The sequence below is a fragment of the Crocodylus siamensis genome, chromosome 5 (assembly GCF_052110815.1).
Source record: "Crocodylus siamensis isolate JL-2025a chromosome 5, ASM5211081v1, whole genome shotgun sequence".
Classification (NCBI taxonomy): domain Eukaryota; kingdom Metazoa; phylum Chordata; order Crocodylia; family Crocodylidae; genus Crocodylus; species Crocodylus siamensis.
In genome coordinates, this window is record NC_143399.1 from 183,265,699 (window position 1) to 183,289,383 (window position 23,685).

General features: G+C 42.8%; 1 protein-coding gene across 2 annotated transcripts in view; it reads left to right on the top strand.

Moving 5' to 3' along the window:
- PDSS1 (decaprenyl diphosphate synthase subunit 1) overlaps positions 1-23,685 on the top strand; it is a 35,929-nt gene that overhangs the window by 6,261 nt on the left and 5,983 nt on the right. Inside the window, exons 1-7 of one of the 2 annotated variants that reach the window (XM_090047401.1) lie at positions 587-633; positions 8,074-8,144; positions 9,627-9,768; positions 10,761-10,872; positions 10,967-11,076; positions 20,724-20,804; positions 20,996-21,109. In XM_090047401.1, coding sequence (XP_089903527.1) covers positions 9,670-9,768; positions 10,761-10,872; positions 10,967-11,076; positions 20,724-20,804; positions 20,996-21,109 — 516 coding nt within the window. In that variant the 5' untranslated portion in view covers positions 587-633; positions 8,074-8,144; positions 9,627-9,669. Of the gene's footprint in view, positions 1-502; positions 634-8,073; positions 8,145-9,626; positions 9,769-10,760; positions 10,873-10,966; positions 11,077-20,723; positions 20,805-20,995; positions 21,110-23,685 lie in introns of those variants that run through there. The other variant, XM_090047400.1, reaches the window with a different exon arrangement.

The following is a 23,685-nucleotide window of genomic DNA, read 5'->3' on the forward strand; positions in this document are numbered from 1 at the left end:
TGCAGGCGCAAGGGGGCACAGGCACTGCATGGGTGCAGCGAAGGCATCAGCGGGAGCGGGCAGGCAGCAGGGGGGACAAGTGGAGGGGAGCACAGGCAGCAGGGGGCAAGAGGCTGGGGTCAGACTGCTCGTTTACCCCACCACCTGCTCCCCTGTGACTGCTTGCCTCTCCACTGCTGCTTTGCCTATAGCAGTGGTGGGGGAGACAAATTTAAGATGACCTTCCAATAATTCGATTCTATACATGGAGAATTATAACATTTTATAATCTTGCAAACTCTATTTCACAGCACTATGAAGCAATCTTTTTTTCAAGGCAGTATGAAGAGTTGCTCTAAACTATGTACTGTGAAGAGCACTAAAACTAATTCCAGCGTACGTTGAAGAAGCTAAAAACAGACCACAAACAGAGGATTTGATTGCATGTTCCTAATATTCTGTTCATTTATATCAACAGGTCAGTTTTGTAATTTTGATATTGATATTTTCTTTTGGCTTGCAGGAACTACTTGTATGTACAGCAGAACTTAGGGAAATGTGTGAATATTACTTTGATGGAAGAGGGAAAGCCTTTCGACCAATGATTGTGGTGCTAATGGCAAGGGCATGCAATATTCATTACAATAACTCCAGGTGAGTCTTTGGTCTTGAAATTTATAGATGGGAATGAAAAAATCTGATAAATCTTAAGTTTAAAATTCCATGAAATATGTCCAGTAACCTTATCAAAACAGCAAGGTCACCTCCAAATTTCAGTTTAGCTTCCTATTGCTAACAGCATTTCATCCTCATAACATATTATTAATTTTCACGAGGAGCTTATTTTTTGTATGCATGTTTCTGGGAGAATTGTGACATGTACTCTTGTTTTAACAGTGGAAGGGTAAGTAAGATCCACATTTACAGTATTTGAAAGGATTTTGGTCACATCTTGCTATATAAATACTCTGTTGCTACTTGTACCACTGTGACCCAGTTCACACTTCGTCAGAATTATTTGGCAATTATATAAGCATCCCTATAGTTAACAAATTCTTCTCTGATAGAAGTTCCTTGTAGGAGAGACACATTTTTTGTAATTAAAGAAGATAACCCAGGAAGCAATTGGTACTTTTCAGGTGTTCTGAGCAATGAGATGTATTTTCTCCAAAGATGTCACTGGTGCAGGATTTTCACTGCCATGTATTTAGATTCTTAGCTCAAGGGCGTGGTATTATTTCCTGAAGTCTTCGAGTTGTGTGACCCTTGAGAGCATCTATAGTAGAGCAGAGTTATCAGACCTGCTGTCTACAAGCTATTGGCATACTGCGAATGTTAATAGTAAACGCTTTGCTCGCGTATTCCAGGCATTTCCTTCATGTCAGCATTCATGGAAGATTTTGACTGTTAGTGGGGTAAGAAGAAGAGTTAAAACAGACCCTTCTGCCTTCCATTGCTTCTCGTTTGGAATTCTGAATTTAAGTCTCTTGCCTCCAGGGATTCTCTGGTGTTTTAGCATTTTTTTTGTCTGGCTTTCTTTGGTCTGGCTGTTCTCCTGGTGTTCAAGTAGAAGAAAGATCTCTTGGAAATGTCCGTGACGTGTGATTATGCTCCCTATATTGGTTAAAGGAGAGAAGGCAAGGGGTTGTGTTGAAAAGGAAAGAATCAGGGTGTCCGGAGGTTACTAGTGGAGTTGTTGAAGTCATCATCAATACAGAAGAAGTTTGGGACATCGTGCAGAAAAAAAACTGGATAATCCAAGGGTTGGAGTAAAAAAAGTAAGATCCTTTTTAATAATACAGCTGCGAGGTGATACTATTAAAGACTGATAACCAAGACTTCCACTATGACCTGACAAAATTGAGATGTAGATGGGCCAGGACATCCCAGTTGGTCACAGAGGCTGCTTACAGACATGGGAAAAAAAACAGTGCTTTAAGCTGTGCACACCCCCACACCAAGTGGAGCACATGCCCAAAAGAGGCAACGCATTATTCTGACCCGTCTTACCCAACGTCTGTGTTGATTACATGCTTCAGTGGGATTTTTTGGTGCATTTATCTAATAGTTGATTGAATCAACTTTAGGTAAAAACAGCAAAAAGTCCTGCTGAAGCATGTGATCTATTCAGATGCAGGGGAGCCAGGTCAAATTGAGGGACTTTCTCTTCCAGTAAATAAAATGCTGTTTTGTTTTTTGGGGAATGCGGTAGTGGGGGGTTCATGCCTGCTTTTTGGGGGCAGGGGTGGGGGTTCACGTCTGTCAGCAGCCACAATGGCTAAGTTACCAATGGCATATAGCTGTGGGAAAGTTAAATGTGATCCTAGGATACTTCTGAAGATGTATTTCAAGAGAGAGGGAATAATTTGGGTCATCGTACAAGAGGCTGGTGGGGCTTCGCCTGTAGTTAACTATGTAGAGTTCTAGTTATCCACACTTAAAAAAAGATTATTGTCCTTTGACGCTTTTAAGCACACAGAGATGCATAGGCCTGGAAGGGACCTGGAATTGAAACGAACAAATGTAGAGGAAGGCTACTAGGATGAGAGGAGACTAGAAGAACTTGGTTTGTTTCGTCAAGTTGTGTCAAGTCAAGTCAGTCCTGAGGCCGCACCAACCTTTGGGGCATCTTTGATGTAACAATAACTTTTTTTTTCCCATTCTTCCTGGTCTTTTGCAATCCTTGTACGATCAGTCAGTTTTAATCCTGTCCAGTCTTTGATGTTGGTGGCCCAGGTTGTCCTAGGTCTTCCTCTTCTTATTCAGCCATCCACAGCACCCTGCAGGATGGTTTAGTCTAGCAAAATAAACAAACCCCTTGGTTTGTTTAGTCTGCCAGAATGAAGCCTGATAGGGAATATGATTGTCTGTAAGTACACTGAGGGTCAGGGGAGGGAGAGGAGCTATTTAAGCTGAAAGGCAGTGTTAGCAAAAGATTAAATGGGCATGCATTGGCCATGAAGGAATTTGTTTCAGATTAGATGGCTGCTAGCCAGTATAGCAATTTCTGAAACAGCCTTGCTGTCAGAATAGTGGGAGCAAAAATCCAAAGTAGTTTTAAAAAAGAATGTACGAAAGGGATTATATGGCATGGTGCCTCTCATAACAAAGGAATGGATTTGATGACCCATAAATTTTTTTCCAGTTCCCATGTTCCTATTTGTCTAAATCTCAGAAGAGTGATTTGAGGTATTGGTTTATGCTCAACAATGACCTCTCAACCAGGACTGAAATGAACCCTAAAGTACCAGCCTACAACTCGTGTCAGCCTGTATATTATTTCACAGTACAGTACCAAGTGTGTTCAGTGCCAACCCAGATTGTGATAATCAAGACTCTATACTCCCAGAACATAAGTGCAGATCATCAAACTGGTGTCCCTAGCATTTTTTGCAGTGTTGATTTTCAGTGTGGGCTGCGCCTCATTACTCTGAACCATTTGTGATATTTCACTTCTTTCACTTGTGTTGACATAGACTAGGTAACTCCTTTCCTTGGTCTTCATTCCCTTGGAATGGTATGCTGGGAAAGAAAATCACAATGCTTTGGAAGGGTAAAAAGAATTGTTGGTTTGGAAGGGACCTCAAGTCATCTAGGTCCAACCCCTTGCAAACATGCAAGATGCACATTCCTAAACCATCCCAGTCAAATGCGTATCCAGCCTCCTTTTCCTCATTTTTTCCATGTTCCATCCCTATTTCTCTCTAATAGATCTCTGTAAATGTATGCAAATTTGTCCACAGTGCACTGTTTCCACTCCACAGATGCTGACACATTTTCATGGTGGGAGAGACCAAATCAAGGAATAAATTTGTTTTATTTTTGAGAGATCCCCTTCTATCGGTTGACCATGTTCTGCATGGAATTTCTAGCTTTATGATTCTTCTAACAGCATATTGTAGATGATACTAAATTTTGGGAGCTTTATTAGTCATTGTATACTATATACTAAGTACATACAAACACATACTTTCTATTCATACTGTTGTGTTGACTTATCACTGATTTGTATAGCTGTGCTTTCATTTCCTATTGGTGAATTGTTTGTCAAATTTGGTTTGGTTTTGTTTTTGTTTGGTTTTTAAACTATCCAGGTGTGAAAATCCTGTGCAGGTGGCACCTAAAGAGAAGAATATTGCTTTCTGGTCATTCCATTTCTGTTCTCTGACAGCATTAGCTTGAAGGATTTTCATTTTCCCTCCAAGTTTGGAATTTTCTTTTTTGGAAAGCACAGAAGAAAAACATTATCTTTCTTCTGAAGCACATTTATATTTATTAGTCTTATCCTAATTTATATCTGAATTTGCTTTTCTTTTGTAGGAGCTTCAGACCTTCATACAGTGCAGGAAACTAATTGGAACATTATTAGGGGTACAGCATTTGTATCTGCCAGGGGAGGGAGAACATGAGTAAATTAATTTTGGTGCCTGATTATACTTTACCCTGCCACTGCTTCTGTTAAAGATCAACACATACTGAGAGCAGGGCTATTTTTATCAACTCTCTTGATTCCAACTTTTCTATCTTCTCCCTGCCTTTGGTGACTTACTGCTGCTGCATATCATTACCTTTCAGTCCCAATTTTTTCATGGTCTTCTGGATCCTACCTGTTTTTTCCCTCTTTTCTTGGTAAAATACGATTCTTTTAGCTGTATAAATAACAGTAGGAAGGGAAAGGGTTCCTGCATGTTCTTTTAGATGCTAGAACATCAGACAAAATGTTATGTCCTTAACCTGTAGGATGATCTTGATTCTGGTGTCTGTGCAGTACCTTACTGGAGTCACTGGGGCCCCGCACACAGACACAGCTCCACCCACATAATGCCTGTCCTTCAAGCTGTTCTGTGGTTGTACCAATTAGATGAAGTGACTCTTAAACCATTCTCAATGGATTACCTTTGCTTTGTTTTTCTTCAGGAAGCTCACTTTATTGTGACTGCTGAAAGGAAAATGGTACGTTCAGGTTCTTTGTGTCCTCATTACAGAATTAGTGAATGGAGCGCGTAAATTGTTTTGTGCTAGTGTGATTTTTCCTTTTCCCCTTAAAAATCCTGTTGCCATCAATGTAAGTCCCAGTAGTTAGGTTCCTTGTGCCGTAGCTTCTTATTTTTTAATAGTTGAGGCTTTATCGCTTTGAGTGCTGGAATCCTGGTAAGGGGTCTTAATTTGGGATTGTGTGAATCCTGTTTTCACACATTTCCCCTATGTTTCTTCACACAACACCTACAGAAATACTCAGCATCATCACACACCCTGGCTGGGCCCATGTTCTGCAATCTACAGCTTTCCCAGCTATAATTTTTAAGTAGAAATATATTTCAGATGGGCTGAAATAGGAGACAAGGTAGGCAGCTGTAAAAATATTAGGGTGGGAGGACCATTTGAGAAAAAGTTACTCACCAGAGAAACAGACATACCCTTCAAAATTACAAGAGAAATCCTAAAGTACTATTGCACCTAGTAATGCCTTTGCCACTGGCCAAACTAGGGTTCTTATTGGGGGTGCACCGATAGAGACTTTGGGGACCAATACCGATAGCTGATATTTAAGGAAGCATATCAGCTGATTAATGATCTGATTTCTGATACAGTTGCCTCTAGCTGGTAAGTCTGTTGTGGTGGAAAGGGTGTGGGTGGCAGATCAATGCCCCCTGCAGGAGGGAGGGGGCAGGGGTAGACGCTGCCCAGCTGGGGTGGGATGGGGCGTGGGATAGAGCCACGGCCCGGTGGGGGAGGGGGTGGGCTGGGGCAGCTTCTGCCCTTGCGTGTACCCTGGGGGGTCATGTGCCCCAGATCTGCATGGGGTGGGTAAGCTGGTGCTGGGCCTGTGCCAGGCTCTTCTCAGCAAGAGCACTGGGAGAGGGGCTATGGAGGGGGCTGCAGCCACCCCAGATTTTGCCATAGCCCCCTTGTAGCACCACTCCTAGCACTGCCAGCCCAGCAAAGCCCTGGCTCTTTCTGGCAGATAGGTGGAAGCAGGGGGTTAAGCCAGGGCTGTGCCAGGCAGGCAGCAATGGCACTGGGAGCAGTGCTGGGGGGAGCAAATATGGCAAAATTTGGGGTGGCTGCAGCCCCCTTCATAGCCCCCCTCCTAGCACCGCCACCAAGAAGACCCCGGTTCCAGCCCACAGCTGCAGCCTGCCCACCCCCCACAGATCTGGGGCACACGCCATCCCAGGGTGTGCCCGCCTGCAATTAGTCATGGATCCATCCCATGCCACACCCCACCCCAGCTGGGCAGCACCTGCCCCCTCCCTCCTTCACCACAGGGGACATTGATCTACCTTTCCACACCCAGCAGCTGGGCTCTGCTTCTCATTGCCTGAGTGCTGCACTGTGGCTATATGCAGACACGGGTATTTATTGGCCAAATTATTGGCTACTTCAAGCCAATTTCTGATACAGTCAATTTTCTTTATGTTGGTACCAATCCAATATTGGACTGATGTATTGGTGTACCTCTAGTGCTTACTCTCTCTGTTCCTCACTGCAGTGCACAGTATCAGTGTTTTTTCATCTCCCCCATTTGCCATAGTGATGCCTACATAGTGTGCTGCTTGTTCAGCTCTTCTGCATCAGGCAGCTGCCCTCACAACTCCCCTATTCCATGCTTCCCCAGCTTTCCTTTTCCATTTACCTCTGGAACAGTTTCGAGTGCTGGTTTTCCAGTTTGAAAACGCCTATTTGCTAAATATATACTTGCTAAATATGTATTTGTGTGGTGTTACACTGAGAACTGTGTAAAAATGGCACCTTCATACTAAATAAACTTGGCAGTATCCAGTTACCTGCTGACCATCACTAAAAGTGTTTTCTTCTGTTTGTATAATAGTAGAAAATTGCTAACACTGAACGATCAGGATTCTATTAATCCTTGAGCATCATAAACAAAGTTCAGTATGTCCCAGTCAGTTTTTTTGCGGGCATTTGACAGGTACAACTTGACCTGCAGAACTTTATTACTGTAATTAACGTGTAGGATTTGAATTTGCAATAATAATAGTTTAAAAAACATTTTTCTTGTGTAAAATTAGTACATTTGATATGAAAACCAGAAATACGTTTCACACAAACTGTATAATACCAGTTTTAGTAACTTTTCAGAGAAGAACTACACATTAATATGGAACTTTTCAAAACTTGCTTTTGGAATGTCTGTCATTGTGCTGTCTCCATACCACTGATGAGTTCTCGGGTATCTCAGTACATGATGCCATTTTACTGCTGCTTCCCAGCAGAAAGTCCAGTCTGCTGACATAGTTATGACAAGGGGAGTTCCAAGCATAAAAGAGGATGGCGACTTTACAGTTGTTTTAAGGTGCATGCTGCTCTATGCTAAAAATAATTGTATGGAACTAACAGAGCTTTTAAACACAATATAATTTACCTTAAAACAGCTGTAAAAGTCTCCAGCTTTTCTTTTTCTGCTGAGAAACATTTCCTTTTTTCACAGTCTCTCCAGGCCACATCCTGCTCTTGTTCTGTATGCACAACTTCTCACTGAAAGCAATACAGAATTTTCATAAAAATAGGTGTCAGGATGCAGTTTTATCACCACACTGACAAGAAGTCACCTTCCAGTTCCATTGTTAATATTTGCATTTTAATATATATGTATTTTAATATATATGTAATCCCTTTATGCTTGGCTGAATGATTCCAACATCTTGTACGTTTTTCCCTTTAATTTCTCATAGTCCTGGAAAGTAGCTTAGCTTTAGCTTTCTTCTGCTGGAAGAGCAGCTTGGCACCTTTGAGGAATAGAGTAATTTGTAGTTGTCATCCTTCATCCCCAGCTAACCATGTCTGTCTGTTCATAACTTGTCCCGCACCAGTCTTTTTTTAAAGTAACTGAGCTATTGAAAGTTGACTCGTTGGCATTCATTGGATCATCCAAAATGCTTTATTGAGTCATGGTGTGGTCTTGATCAGGAAGTGTTTACAGCCCTATTCTGATGTGGTACATGATACAGAGTAACCTCTGTCGTCTTGGAGTTTTACTCAAAACCTTAGAAAAATCAACCTGTGGAGTCTGTTCTGTGTTCACTGAATCTAGAATGCAGATTTCTAAGCCTGCTCTGGTTACCTCTACAGATACTAGTGTGTTGTCAACCAGCTTTGGAGAGTTTGCGATTCAGGCCTCTCAAGGGTGGAGCACAGCAAAGGTAAGGGAGACTGTAAAGGGTCTGCATACCTGACCGCTGAGGTCCCCCTTTGAAATTGTCCTTCTGGAAGACTGGCAGGCACTCTTTGCTGTGCTCCAGAGTGCAGCCTTCTTGGAACCATGAGCATGTGATCTTGTACTTTATTAATACCCTTTGAACATATTGAAACACAAAAGAAAGCCCATTCTAGCCCTGGAATTATATGACCAAACTTTGGAGAAAGTGGTTGCACTGTAGCTGGATACCAAATAAATAGTGTTCCTTTTGCTCTGTTTTATTTTTAATCTCATCTATAGATTTTTTTTCATTCACATAAATACAACTGGGAAAACAAGGTTAATATAGACAAGTAGTCTATATTTTTTCCTCTTGTACACTTCAAACTCAATTTACTTTGCATGCAAGGTTTTCAAAAATTGTACCTCAAAAATTGCTAGTGCTAATTGGAAATAGTACAGTAATGTTCATAAAAAATAAAAACAGACTAAAAATGGTACCTCATTGTAGAACAAATCTGTTGCATTACATTCACCCTGTTTTTATTTGCTCAGATGGCCAGGCATTGGTGTGGGGGAGTGAGCCGACTGCACTTCAGGTTTGTGGTTCATTAGCAAGAGTAATTTGAGTTCCAATTCTAAAGCCAAATTCTGTCATCCACTCCAGTTAAACCCCATCCGTGTTTTGAAGGTCATCTGTACACACAGGTGCAAATGAAATTGAACTTAACCCAGAGGATCTGAAGTCTTTGAGAGTTAATCAGTACCGAACGTCACTACCTTTTATACTGTTGCGTTCCAGAGGCGACCTACACTTAGCTCTATGTTTGTGGTCTTTTTGTTTTTTCTTTCAGTCAACTCAGAGTATTAGGGCTTTGGGACTGGAATTGCTTGTTAAATAACTTAGCCAGAAGAAACAATAAAACAAGCAAAACAAACCACTTTATAAGGTTTTCATAGAAGACATATTGTCATGTCAAGAACACTGTCATGGACTCTTTGAATCTGGTTCTGTTACAGTGGGGACAGATTACACTAGATTGTTACCTATAGTAGCAGTGCAGGAATAAAACCATGGGGCACCTGCTTTGAGGGTGTATCAGTAGGGAAGGCTATAGGAAAGGAAGGGGAGCTTTTAAACTGATGCTGAATGCCTATTCTGAAGAGAGAGAGAGAGTATGATCTTTTCCATTGACATCGGTGGCATAACTTCCATTAACTTTGGTGTTGCAGAATGGAACCATGTAAGATTTGGTTACATCTCTTCAAATTGTAGTAACAAGTTGCAGCTGTCCAATTAAAATTCTCTGACTTTGCTTTTGTCTTCTTTTACAATGCTTGGAAGGTAGAGTAACCCATGATAGATTCATGAAAAATCCTTATTGAGAAATAAGTCTCCATCTCATCTCTAATAAAAACCTTTTCATGAGTGTATTGAGTTATGCTTGATTGACAGTTAAGAGTTGGTTTGTTTTTCTGTTTTTAGGGAAGTACAGGCAAGCCAACGCTCCGTGGCCATAATTACAGAGATGATTCACACTGCTAGTCTAGTTCATGATGATGTTATTGATGAAGCAAATTCTCGGCGAGGAAAAATGACAGTTAATCAAATCTGGGGAGAGAGAAAGGTGAGTTATTTTATGCAAGACTTATTTTCAGGTTCTGACAAAGTAAAGACTCATATGTTTTGGTCACATTGCTAATGATTTGATATTGGAGCCTTGGTAGTGCAGCATACTTCATGGTAGAAGCTGAAAATGTTCAGGAAAAAGTTGGGCAGCCTTAGGTGGTCATATAATTCCTAGTCATATACTTTGTAGACCACGAGTTTCTACTCCTGTCTTTTCAAGGTACAGGGTGCCTTTTTCAGACACCATTTTCTGATTTTAACCACTCTATGCCAATGGTGTCAAACTTATCTTATGCCCTAGGTTGGATCTGAAGTGAGGGCTCCCTACAAACTTATCTTATGCCTGGTTGGATCCAGATCAGTGCATGAAGAAGCTGTGGCAGCGGCAGTAGCTTTGCAGCTTTGTGAACTAGATGCAGTCCTTGCTCAATGCAACTCCCATTAGGACTTGTTGAAAAAATATGAAAACGCACCTTTTTAAGCATTTTCTATATCAGTTTTCGTGGTTTCAGTAATAAGCTAAAAAAGCTTTTAAGCTATCGTGAGCATTTTCAGATTGTAACATAATTGGTTTAATTTAAGATTTTTATGGTCTTTGCTTATATCACTAACTTGCAAAATACCTAAAGTCTCTCTTTATGGTGCATATTATTCAGGAAATATTTAAGGGGAGAAGGATAAAACTGACACTTAGACTCAAAATCCTTCTGTGTCTACTGAATGGCAGCATGTAATAGTCATGGAGATATTTCCTCATTTAGCAGAGAAATGCATGTGCATATGTCACATTCTCACTGCTTGCTGTGTTAGCTATAGTAAAAATCCAGGGAACAGTATAAATAGCATGACTTTTTTTCCTCAGTTTTCAATAATATCCATCAATAAAGGAAAATGTTATGATGGGACTAGCCCTGCAAAAATCATAAGATTATTCCAATTATTTATGTGAACAGACTTCAAGAAAATCTTGCTTTTTTTTTTTTTTTGCAGGCTGTTCTAGCTGGTGATTTCATCCTGTCTGCAGCTTCTTTAGCTTTAGCACGGATAGGAAACACTAATATTGTATCAGTTTTAACTCAGGTGATTGAAGATTTGGTGCGTGGTAAGGGCTTTTTCTATTTTTATCTTCATATTTACTTACATAAACTAAACTATTAGTCTAAAACTAAATACTTCCTTCTGTGTACCCCATGTAGGTGAATTCCTTCAGCTGGGCTCCAAAGAAAATGAAAATGAGAGATTTGCTCACTACCTCGAGAAGACATTTAAGAAGACTGCAAGTCTTATAGCGAACAGTTGTAAAGCAGTATGTACGTTCTGTCTCTTCTGAAGTTAACATACTATATAGTAAGCTTCACAGCTAGAGTGCTAATTGTGCTTTTCTTTGGGTGTAGTACAAAACAGACCACCAAATAGCATTGTGCCAGAATCCATGTGGATTTTGGATTAAGGTTTTTATCCCAATTCTGCTGTGGAGCCTCCATCACTAGTTTTCATCCACCTCTTTGTTTGTTGTGCAGCCACAAGATTCATTCTTGAATTTGCTCAAATCACATTAAGGTCCTAAACTAATTTCTGAAGATTTTTAAAACAATTCTCTTTAATCTCATTATAGGCCAGTTGGCATAGGCGATATGTAGGGGGGATACGTCCCCCCCAAGATGGGCCGCCACCAGCTTCTGCGGATGGCTGCCACTCGCACCCACCCCCTTCTCACTGCTGACGCAGCTGGCAGCATCTGTGGGCAGTCCCTGCTTGTTGCCACCAACACTACCACGGGTGGCTGCAGGCAGTCCCCGAACACCGCTCACCAACACGGTGGCCCCCCCGCCTCTCCCCCCCAGTTGCAGGAGGTACCAGTGGTTCATGCCAGTTGGTTCCATAATTTGTTAAATGAAAGACTCCTCAGTATGAAGAAACAATGTAAAAAGGATTAGACTATCATGCTGGCTAGCATTAAATCTTAGTTCCATAAAAGTTTCCTATTGGTTCCCATTCTTGTAATGGATGCAACTGAAAATGTCAATGTGATAGTAAAACTCTATGAGATTATATTACTTATTGTTAGGCTTAAAACCAAAACTACATTCTGAACTTATACAGTTTTTTAATGTGTATAACCTGTATCTGCGATATTTGCAGCATTTCTTAAGAACTCTTATTGTTAACTTTATGAAAACAACCATTCAGTGACTTGCATTTTACTGAGATCTTGTATTTTAGAAGGAATCCACCCTGCCAACAGGGATTCAGATGTATTTTCATGTAGAAACTGACACCAGGAGCTGGATAATTAATATGAATAGCAATGTGCTATGATTTAGACTTTTCCCATAAAAGTTCATATCCTTCAGTGGGAATTTTGACTGAGTAAATACAGCCACATAAAGCTTTTAGCTCATAAGTGGAAGTTTTTGGTATTGAACAGTACTATACTTACTCAAATCCAAGACGAGGGGTTTTTTTCCTCCAGTCAACATAAGGGGAATCTTGTCTTAAATTTGAGTACAACCCTGGGGCAGGGCTGTTTCAGCTCCAGTTTTCGCTCCAGCCCTATGGAACAGGGTGCCCAACAGGGGGAACACAGGGAAGACAGCACAGTAGCAGGGGAACTGCTGCAGCTCCAGCTCCAGCTCTGGCCCCAGCCCATGCAGAGCCACAGCCACAGCTATCTGGTCAGGGCTGGAGCTATGGCTGGCCAGGCCCAGCACCGGAGTCACCATGTGTTCATGCCCCAGACTGAAGTTGCTACATATGGGGAGCTGGGGAAGAGGGAAGGGGAAGCAGGGACCAGGTGGGGCAAGGGACAGGGGTCTAGCTATGTACTGTTAGGGATGTAAATATTGTTTTCAAAAGTAGTTGTTTAACCTTCTGTAATTACATTGGTTAAACACTTAACCAATAACAGCAACTGCTGGGAGCTGCTTCCAGAGCCCTTTGACTGAGGGGAGGCAACCCCAGCCAGACAACAGAGCCCACTGGAAGCCCTGTGCTGGTAGAGAGGGAGCTAGTTGCTTAACTGATGATCATTAGGGTGCTAACTGGCTATGGGTACTAGTCCCCTCTCTGCTCCCCTCCTCTTGCCTCCCTCCCTTCTGCCTGCCCTGCTGCCTTCTGGTTCCTGCTCAGGCACTGTACAGCTCCCTTTCTCCCCTTGCCTACCAGACTTGTGCCCTTCCGGAGCTAAAGGATAACCAGTAAGCTAGCCCGTTATCACTGCACTAATAAGTTATATGATTAATCATATAACCTTTCACATCCCTACCTGCTGTACCACAGCTTTCCCTGCTGTAGTGGTAGGGGACACAAATTTAAGACAGCTATCTGATGATTAGATTCTATACATGGAAAATTATAACATATTTATAATACATCTATAATTTTCCATGTATAGAATCTAATCATCAGAGGGCCGTCTTAAATTCAAAGTTGTTTTGGATTTGGGTGAATATGGTAATTTTAGCCACTGGAGTGAGAGAGAGTTCATGTCTCATTCCAAAATTCAGTGCTTCAGCATGCGGTCTACTCATGCAAAATCTTAAGGGTTAAAAGCATTCCTTCAGAGTGTAGCTGAGAGAGGTCTCTTCTCTGAAGCCATTATTTTATTGTTAACATGTCTGTATTTGTTTTCTGTATTAATTTGGTTTTCAGTAGTGGTATGCAGGGGTTCAACATGCAGCAAAATTCATTTTTATAAATTTAAAAAAGAGATGGGATTATTCTGATGGCAAAATTTCAGTTCTCTTTAGTAGGGCAGTGACTTGTATACAGCCCTCTCCCTTAATTGTTTTCTGCAAAGATAGTAAGAATTATACTGATAATTATTGTAGCAGAAATTTCCTGTGGTATGCCTGATTTTGACAATTTTGGTTACCTAAGGAGAGCTGATAGGTTTAAGACGAGGTTGGTTTATTGTAGTGTATAGAATGATTGTTGGCATTGTCAACCCTGGCTTCAAAGTGAATCCATTTACATTTCAGTCAGGGATGAAGATGATTTCACATCCTTCTCAAGGGCAAACCTAAAAAGATACTTTGGATGTTTGGGAATATCAGTGTATGATATATGCTAGCATGAGGTTTGAGCCAACTCTGCTCTGGTGTCAGTGGTTGGAAAAAACACAAATGGTTTCTGGTAGCATATAAAAATAAGGTAAAAAAATTGGCTGAAAAAAATGGCAGAAACTAACGGTAACAGGCTCTTAGAAGTCTGCACTTTATGATACCCTAGAGAAAGTGCTGTTACATTTCTGGAAAAGTGCCTAAGCAGGGCATGGATATTCTCTTCCTGTAACCACATTAGCAATGTCCTGTATTTCCAAAATAATAGACATCACTGCATTAGATTCAGAATGTTGCTGAGATAAGCAGATACGTTTTTATCACCAGAACAGACAGTCAGGGAGTTAAAGGTGTCACAGTCTAGTTCTCAGTTAACAGCATGGTGGAGACATGCTACAGCTATAGCCAAAGTAATCTGTGCAACAGTAAATATTGGCAGATGACCCTGAGGGTCACTGAAGACTCAGTTACTCAAAGGCATTTTTCAAAGAGAATCAGAGAGCAGAGCACTTCTGTTCAGGAGTTCATAACAATAAAGCAGGAGTGGAATTTCAAGCTGTCAAAGGTGAAGTCAGAAATAGCAGCTTCTCTGATTCTACCTAGTCTTCCTGCTATCGCTGAAATTCTTAACATCTGTAAAAATGTATGTTCTGCATAAGACACTTTTCAAAAGAAGGATTCTTCTTACATTTCTTTATCAAAATGGCCTGTTGCATCTCATGGGGGCTTCAGTTTTTCACCGACTTGGGCCTGAACCCCCAAGTTGATCTGCACACAACAACTGCTGCACTTGTCTTCAATCCCATGGCTGCATTAGGGCTCTCTCTGGATAGATGGGTCTGCCCTAGGAAGCATGATTGAACTGAGTAGTCTACACCTTTGCATGTTGTCATTGGCTCTAGATTTAATGTTTGCATTTTCATTGTCTCAGGCACATGCACAACTGTTATTTTTCTGCATGGCCCTAAAAAGGTTAAACCCCTTTTGGTCTGTCAGAGACTAATAACACCTGATTGGGAGGGGGTGGGGGTCCATGTCGTAGTAAGTGCATTAGCAGTAAATTGTGAAGTCCAGTTACAAATGCAAGGTAATAGAGCAGGGGCAGGCAATTATTTTGGGCAGAGGGCCACTTACTGAGTTTCAGCAAGCCATCGAGGGCCACATGACAGGCATCCCAGGGCAGATTAATATTAATTTTCTAAATTTTTTTAAGGGCCCTGCAGGCCTGATAGAATGGCCTGGTGGGCCGCATCTGGCCCTTGAGCTACATTTTGCTCACCCCTGTAATAGAGCTACCACTGCATCAGACACGATTACAGACTGTTTGATAAATCCCCTTATTCATATAAAGGTAATACCTAAAGGCATTTCCTTTTGGTAGCCTATTTTCAATGGAAGAAGGATTAACATACAACATAGTAAATGAACCTTGAAGTACTAATTCTAAATAGTAAAATAATACATAGGATTATATTCACCTAGAGCTGAATGCAATATAAATCATCAACACAAAGCTCAGTAGAAAAGTTAAAATGATATTACAGCCTTGACTATAACCAATTTAGGAAGAATTTTTACTAGTAACCATTTAAATTACCAAAATAAAAACAACAGTCAACAAAACCTGTTATTAAAATGTCAGGAGGCATAAGTTTCTCATGCCGTACTGATCTTATTTTATTTGTATTGCAAAAGCAACCACAGTTGGCTAAGCATTGTACAGAGACGCATGAAAAGACCTAATGCTCACCCTGAAGAGTTCGCTATCTTAAAATGACAAGCCTTGAAAGAGGATAAAAGACTGGGTAATTCTTTGATGCTCTGTGGTGTTTCTCATTTAAATCCCTTGTTTACTCTATTTCCCCAACCCTCGATTGTCTCCAGAATGTTGCCTGGTGAAGTCAGATGAAGTAGCAGAATGTTCTTTTGCATATCCTTCCCTTTTCGAGAGTGAGATAATATGAGGCATTGTGTAGCAATCAGAAAGGTACCTAGATTCTCATATGTCGTTTTAGATTTCTAGAAAGATTTCTGGGGGAGGGAACTACTGTCACATTGTTAGAAATTATAGTGTGAGAAGTTCTTTTCTCTTTGCTTCAAACATTATTTGCACCATATTTGGAGATATTCTTCAGTAGTATGCTTGAATAATTTATTGGAAGTAACCGTACGCAGTTTCTCTTTGCATCTTTGTGCTTTCCTGTTAAGGCTTCTAAATTCTGTGTGCGTTAATGATCCTGCAATAGGCTTCATGTCTTCTAGGAAGGAAACTTTTGTTCTTAATATTCAGTGCTTTCAGTCTGTTTCTGTGTTCTTATAAGATTTATTAATGACTGTTTAACAGAATGGTTGGAGATGTTTTCTCTGGCATCTCTAAACCAATAATGGTGGCTGCCAGCGAGTTTAATGAATAGGGGATAGATTACTCTAGAGTAGGGTTGGGCAATTATTTTGGCTGGAGGGCCGCTTAACGAGTTCGTGGTGAGCTGCTAAGGGCCTCAAGTGCCCCTCCCCCAGTCACCATCTTAGAACCAGAAATCCCATCCCTGACTTCTGCTGTCAGAAGTCCTTCCCCTTGCCCCAGAACTATTTCTTTTGGGAGGGGACTTTACCATCTTCAAACTAGAAAAAAAGCAAACAAATCATAGACTAAAAAAAGCAAACATCTACTATAACTTATTTTAATGGTATTTTTAAAAATATTTTTCATAGATTTTTTTTTTCATAGACATCAGGGCTGGAAGGGACCTCGAGAGATCATCGAGTCCAGCCCCTTGCCCAAAGGGCAGGAAGTCAGCTGGGGTCATAGGATCCCAGCAAGATAAGCATCCAATTTACTCTTGAAGGTGTTCAATGTAGGTGCTTGAACCACCTCCGCTGGCAGACTGTTCCAGACCTTGGGGGCTCAGACAGTAAAGAAATTCTTCCTTATGTCCAGCCTGAAACGGTCTTGCAGGAGTTTGTGACCGTTCGACCTTGTCCCTATTTAAGTGCGTTTGTATAGTGTATCTAGAGGCAATTGCATAATTGCTCAAAATACTTTCTTACTCTTGTATATTGGGGAGGTACGGGGTGTATGTGGGGGGCTGTGTGGTTGGAAAGCGAGTCTGGGATGTGCGTTTAGGGTGGGGGGTGGGAGTGTGTTGGCTGTGAGGGAGTGGGTGTGTTTGGGGGTATGGTGGAGAGGATGGGAGGGTGTTGGTATGTGTGTGTGGATATGGTGGGTGTGAGGGGGTTATGGTGGGAGTTGTGTGTGGAGGATCTGGGTATATTGGGGGTATGGTGGAAGGTGAGGAGCCAGCCCCATCCATCCTGTCCCGGCTTCAACACACAGTTCCTGGTTGCAAGGCCAAGACCCATATGGCACGGCCGCCAGCCTGGCCCATCCTGGTACAACGCAGCTCCAGTTCTGTTAGTCACAGCCACGCAGCTGAAACTGCATTCTCCAGGGCCAGACTGGGCTAGCCCTATGCCGCACTGTGCAGGTCGCAGCCTTGCAGCTGGAAACTGCGTGCTACTGGGACGGGACTGGCCAGGTTGGCCTGGCTCCGTGCCATACTGTATGGGTTCTGACCTTGCAGCTGGGAACTGTGCACCACAGTCAGGGTGGGGCAGGTGGGGCTGGCTTTGTGCTATGCCATGCGGGTCTTGGCCTTGCAGCCAGGAACCACATTCTACCAGGCCAGCGCTATGCTGTACCATGTGGGTCCTGTCCCAGCTGCAGTGTGCAGCTGGGACCCATACGGCACATGGAGTCGGCCTGCCTCGGGAGCACACAGTTCCTAGCTGCAGGGCCAGGACCCACATGTAGCACGGAGCCAGCCTGGCCTGGCTCTGGCTAATGATTCCACGTGAGACGTGAACCTACATGGTGCAGCATGGGACCAGCAGAACGTGGTTCCAGCTGCATAGCTGGGACCCACATGGCAGCATGGAGCCAGCCTGGCCAGGGAGCATGTTAGTGCCAGCAGCCATGGGAAGTCTCACACCACCAGGCTGGGCCGGTTCCATGCCTCTATGTGGTGTTCCTGGAACCTGTACCCAGGAGTGGCATGTGGAGGCATGGAGCCAGAGTCCCGCAAACAGAGTGGGGCCATTGCTGGCGGTCCGCCCCTCCCAGCCTGTTCTTACCTGAATTTCCACTCTCAAATGGAGGGAGGACTGTGGAACAGCCACAGGGCACTAGGGAAGACCTCTGCTAGCCTGGGGGTGGGGGCATGGCAGGGCAGGTCAGGTTACGGCATGACCAACTCCAAACCCAACCAGAGCCAGAGTTGCTTGGCGCTGCAGCTGGCAGCTCCTGCAGGCAACAGCTCCTGTCACCGGCGCTTTGTTGGGTATTAACTGTCTGCGTTTTAGAGGAGTCTCATGGGCTGGATCAAATGGCCTGGCAGGCCAGTTCTGGCCCACAGGCTGTGTTTTGCTTGTCTCTGCTCTTGAGAGATCCAGTTCAATGCTCTACCTCTGTAGCGTTGACTTCTACCACTGTTGAAGACAGGCCTATTTGATATGCCTTGATGTCATGGGCCTTAGCCCATCACAGAAAAACTATAAGCCTCCCTTACTAAGGGAGGCCACTGGAGACATACCAACTAATTGCTTGGGACAATAATAAAAGAAAGCAGAAACAGGAGTAGGGCTATAGATTAATAACTAGGTCATCAGATGAGGACACTGAACAGAGCACAGTGGCCCAATGTTCACCGCCCCCTGAAGGAGTCGAGGGAGCCTGTGGATGCCAATCAGTGAGACTCCATCTGGATACATGAGTGGAGCAGTGCCAGGAAAGCACCCCCTCACTCACTCAGGGTTCTTCCAGCCAGAGCCTCCTTTCTGGCCTTGTAGACGGCCAGTTTAGCCAAAGCCGTGAGGAGGTTGACCCAGAGGTCTCAAGACGTGGTGGGGCAATGGACAGGGAGTCTGTAAAAGAAAAGGTGCAGGGAGAAGTACAGACAACCTCAGCAGCAGGTTCTGGAGGAGGCAGAAGAGGGGCTGCAACCTGGTGCACATGAGGTAGCTCTGCACCAGAGTCTCCCTCTGGGCGCAAAAGGCAAGTGTCGAAGGTGTCCGTAAAGCGTGCAACATACACCCATGGAGACAGCCCCGTGGAGGAGCCGCCAACTGAGGTCCCCAGTAGCTCATAGGATCAAGGTGAAATACAAGCTAGTCCACCATGGACCCTTCCCCCGCCCTCAGCTAGTGTGTCCCACCATTTGTTGTCAGGGCAGGACATGAGGACATGGTGATGAACTGCAGAGCATGAGCGTGTAGCGCTGGAGGTGGTGGGCTGTTTGGAAGTGGACCAGTTTGGTGTCCCCCAGCCTGCTGAGGTGGTGGGGCAGGGAGGACTGTGGGACCTGCCAAAGCACAGGCCCCACAATGAGCTCTGGGGACACTGGGGGCAGGGGCTGTCCTGACGCAGGACCTGGTCAATGTAGGCAAGGGCAGTGGGTGGCAGAATAGCCTTTACCTCCTGGAGTATGCAGCAGGAAGCATACAGCCTGGGCAGCTCCATGTGCTGGGCCAGTGCAGAGGGATACACCCAGCCCTGTCTAGCATAGTCCAGGGCTCCAAAACAAGTGATGTGGGCCAGGATCACCCTTTGGTGCACCTAGGACACCTCCATCTCCAGCACCGCCAGCTGTGGGTTTTTCAGCCAGGGCTCGGTGAGGAGGTCAGTGCCCTGGGCAATCATCCCAGGCTGTATTTTGCCTGCCTCTGCTCTAGAGAGATACAGTTCAATGCTCTCCCTCTATAGCATCCACTTGTGCCACTGTTGAAGACAGGATACTGGGCTAGATGGACCATTGGTCTGGCCCAGTGTGGCACATACATTCTTATATTCTCCTCTGATCCCATTGTAACAGTGAAAATGTAAGACCAGATAGAATGTCTTTTAACTGTCTCTACCTTTCTCTCTTCCGCTTTAAGTCACAGCAGTTTTAGTCTCCCTATAGGAAGGTAGGATGGATTTCTCTCTTTAGTTGCTTTATTGACCTGGAAATAATTAGACTACCAAGTGGCACCAATCAGTCTCTAAGCAAATGTACAACATTTTAGCAGTATTTATTCAGTCTTACACTTTGGCACACCCCACTATCAAGTTTCAAACAAGTACTTTCTCTTTAATTAATATAGAGTTGATGAAGACAAAGGTATTATAGCAACATAGTTCATTTTTCTGTCCCCTCAGAAATACTATATGGTATTCTACTAAGAGTTTGTCTGTTAGGTTGGGGGGGGTTGCCTTATACTTTTAACCCGAGAACCACTTCCCTTACTGCAGCTGCAGCTCCAATACTTCTCCTGCTTTAGGCTTCCTTATTGTTTGTTCATAAGTGTTGCTTTGGTCTAGTGCACTGATTCTCAGACAGAATGCCATGGTACCTTGAGATGCTGAGTTCTTTTCAAGGGTGCCATACAGTATTAGCACTCTTAGGTGTGCAAACACCTACACGTGATTCACAAGATAAACTGAAAGATTTCAAATAGGAATCCATGTTGTAAAAAAATTTCTCATTTGTTGTGGTTGTGGTCCTTGAGTGCTATGCAGCAGAGGAATTGCTTCAGCATTTTTCTGTAGTCCAGAAACAAGTGAAAGCTATGAACTGGGACTTTCTGAGGGGTGCTGCAAGTCTAGAAAGACAGAATCACTGGCTAAGAATTTAATATATTTTTAATGCTGCATTTCTTTTGGGTCTTATTTTCTAATGACATTAAATTATTTGTGTTGCTATATATGCATACACAAGAATTAATACTCAGGAATGTTGCTGATGTGGCTTTTCTCTTCCCAGACATTTACTGTCTAAACGCTTGCTACATCTCAAATACAATCGGATATATTGAAAGTGAATGTTAAGTAGAACCTTTTTTTAATACTTCTTTCCAGGTTTCCATTCTGGGCTGCCCTGATCCAAAAGTTCATGAGATTGCATATCAGTATGGAAAAAATGTTGGCATAGCTTTTCAGGTAACATACTCCCTCCTTTGCTTCTACTGAACTAATGAAGAGTCTAAAATGCATGCTTCTTACAACTGCATTTGAAACCAAACTGCAATCCATTTATTTAAATCCTATTCTAATTAGATGTAACAATTAAAATACATCTATATGGCCTTTTTAGTGTGTTTAAATTAACCTGTATGTATGTTTTTATTCAGCTAATAGACGATGTGCTGGATTTTACGTCGTGTGCTGACCAAATGGGGAAGCCAACGGCAGCGGATCTCAAGCTTGGATTGGCCACAGGCCCAGTTTTATTTGCTTGCCGACAGGTAGAGATCAAAAACTAAATCTCATTTCTGACTAAGAGGGACACCATCAACTAAAAATCTAGTCAGTAATGAGTCTAGCAGTTTTAGATACTTTATCTGTCCCTGACTTTTCCTGATGGTTGCTGACTTTCCGATCACACTTTCCTATTTTTTTAAAAGTTTCTCTGCTATTTATATGGAAAGAGAAACATAACTGACTGATTTTAATGGAGACACTGTAGTCACACAAGTAAGCTTGCAACTTTTGTCTTGAAAGTAATTTAACTGAAAAAGAAACAGGTACTCCTGTCTTCTGCTCTTTTAGTGGTGATAACCTGAGACATTAACTTTATTTTCACTTGCTATTGCTAATGAAGTCAAAATTGTTATTTCAAATGACATTTTCCAGTTGTTAGGAAACTTGAAACAAAGTACCTTTGATATCATGGCATTTCTTTGTAATGCAGAAATGCTGAAAAATAATCCTGGAAAATAGCAGAAAAATTTGTCCGGAAATGTTCATAAAATACCATTCAAATGAGGAGCCTGCCTTCCAGCCCTTGCAGGAGGCCCGTTACGTAAATAGTGATTGTAAAGCACATTAAGAACCCCTTGCAGAATGCATTATAAAAGGGAATGGTATGCGTTATAATTACTATTGCACCTTTTAAGAGTAGAGCAGTATTTTTTTTCCTGTTTGCAAGTATCCTGTGTACGTCATGGGTTTATCTGCACAATAAAAAAAGTGAAAGCAGCTGTTGGCCATGCAGCCTTCCTTAACCCCTATAAGTTAGGAAGGAGTCTGGGAATGACTGGGCAGAAAGTTTGAAGAGTTATACACTGGAAGTCTGCACATTTGTTCACTGCAGCAATAACTCAAACCAACAGCATCAACTGCTGATTACCACAATGCTGATTTTACCAGGGCAAAAGGTATGTTCCATACAGAGGCATCTGTCCATATAGAGAGACTGAGCACTATCAGTTCCAAATGAAACCAGTGATTTAGTTCCTGATTTCACCAGGGCAGAAGGTATGTCATAGGTGATAAAGCACTTAAGAAAGTTTTCTATCTACCTGTAATAACACAGGCCTTCATTAGGTGTATTTAAACTCTTCTGGGGGAGGAAGGAAAGAATCATAGAATATTATTAGGGTTGAAGGGACCTCGGTCCAACCCCTGGCTCAAAGCACGACTATCCCCAACTATATCATCCCAGCCAAAGCTTTGTCTATGTGGGTCCTAAAAACCTCCAAAGATGAAGATTCCACATTCCTTCTTGGTAGCATGTTCCAGGGCTTTATTACTGTCCTTTTGAGAGTTTTTCCTTGCATCTAACCTAAGCTTCGCTTGCTGCAAGTTGAAAGCATTGCATCTTGTTCTGTCATTTGCCACCACTGAGAACAGTCTAGCTTCACCCTTGCTGGAACCACATTTTAGGTAGTTGAAGGCTGCTATCAAATCTCCTCTCAGTTTTTTCTCTAGGCTAAATAAGCCCAGTTCCTTCAGCCTCTCAGAAGTCTATGCCCCAGCCTCCTATTTTCATTGCCCTCTGCTGGATTCTCCCCAACCTGTTCACATCCTTTCTGTAGTAAGGGGCCCAAAACTGGACACAGTACTCCAGACGAGGCCAAATAGAGGGGAATAATCACTTCCCCTGATCTGCCAGCAATGCTTGTACTAATGCAGCTCAGGATGCTGCTAGCCACTTTGGCAACAAGGGTACACAGTTGGCTCATGTTCAGCTTCTTGTTCACTGTAACCCCCAAGTGCTTTTCTGCAGAGCTGCTGCTTAGCCAGTTGGTTCCCAGCCTGTACAGGTGCATGGGAGTGTTCTGTCCTAAGTGAGAACAAGAAGGATATGCATATACACACAAGGGAGAGTACAGCAAAAGAGCTTCTTTGAGACCAGACGAGAAGACAGTGGCCACATAAGAAAAAAAAAGGGAGGCTGACTTGGCTCTGAGAGCAAGACTTTACACAGTCTACAAGTTTCAGTTGTAATGGGATATGCCATGGGATTCATGAAGACTCATTCAAATCCAGTAAGATCCAGTTAATCGGGTGGGCAGCCTGCAGGTGTGGGGCGAGCTGCAGGCTGTGGAGGAAGCAGGCAACACAAGGCAGAAAGGCGGGAACAGACCAGCAGGGAAAGGGGATTGGTGTGGCAGTCAGGGAGGGCGCAGGGCTTAACTTGTGGCACAGTTACCAAAAAGTTGGCCCCTAATGCAGTTAATCATCTGTGCTCAGCATTGTCTAGGGAAAAAGGGAGAGGGATATAAAGCTGAGGTACTAAAAAAGGAACAGCAATAAATAGGTAAAGAGGATACAAAAGAACTGAATACTAGCAAGTAGAGAAATACAAATTTTGCATACGACTTAAAAGAACATGAAGTTGTTTAGCCTGTGGAGTGCTGATAACTCTAGTCTAGAACTGGATGAAATTATTACTGTATTATTTATATTTGCATATTGTCCAAGTGTGACCTAGTATTTGACAATAAAGAGCGTAGAAGTGACACCACATAGAACAAGAAGACATGATACCACCCAAGAAGAGGCAGTTTAAGATCAGCAACAAGCTTTTGAATAACCT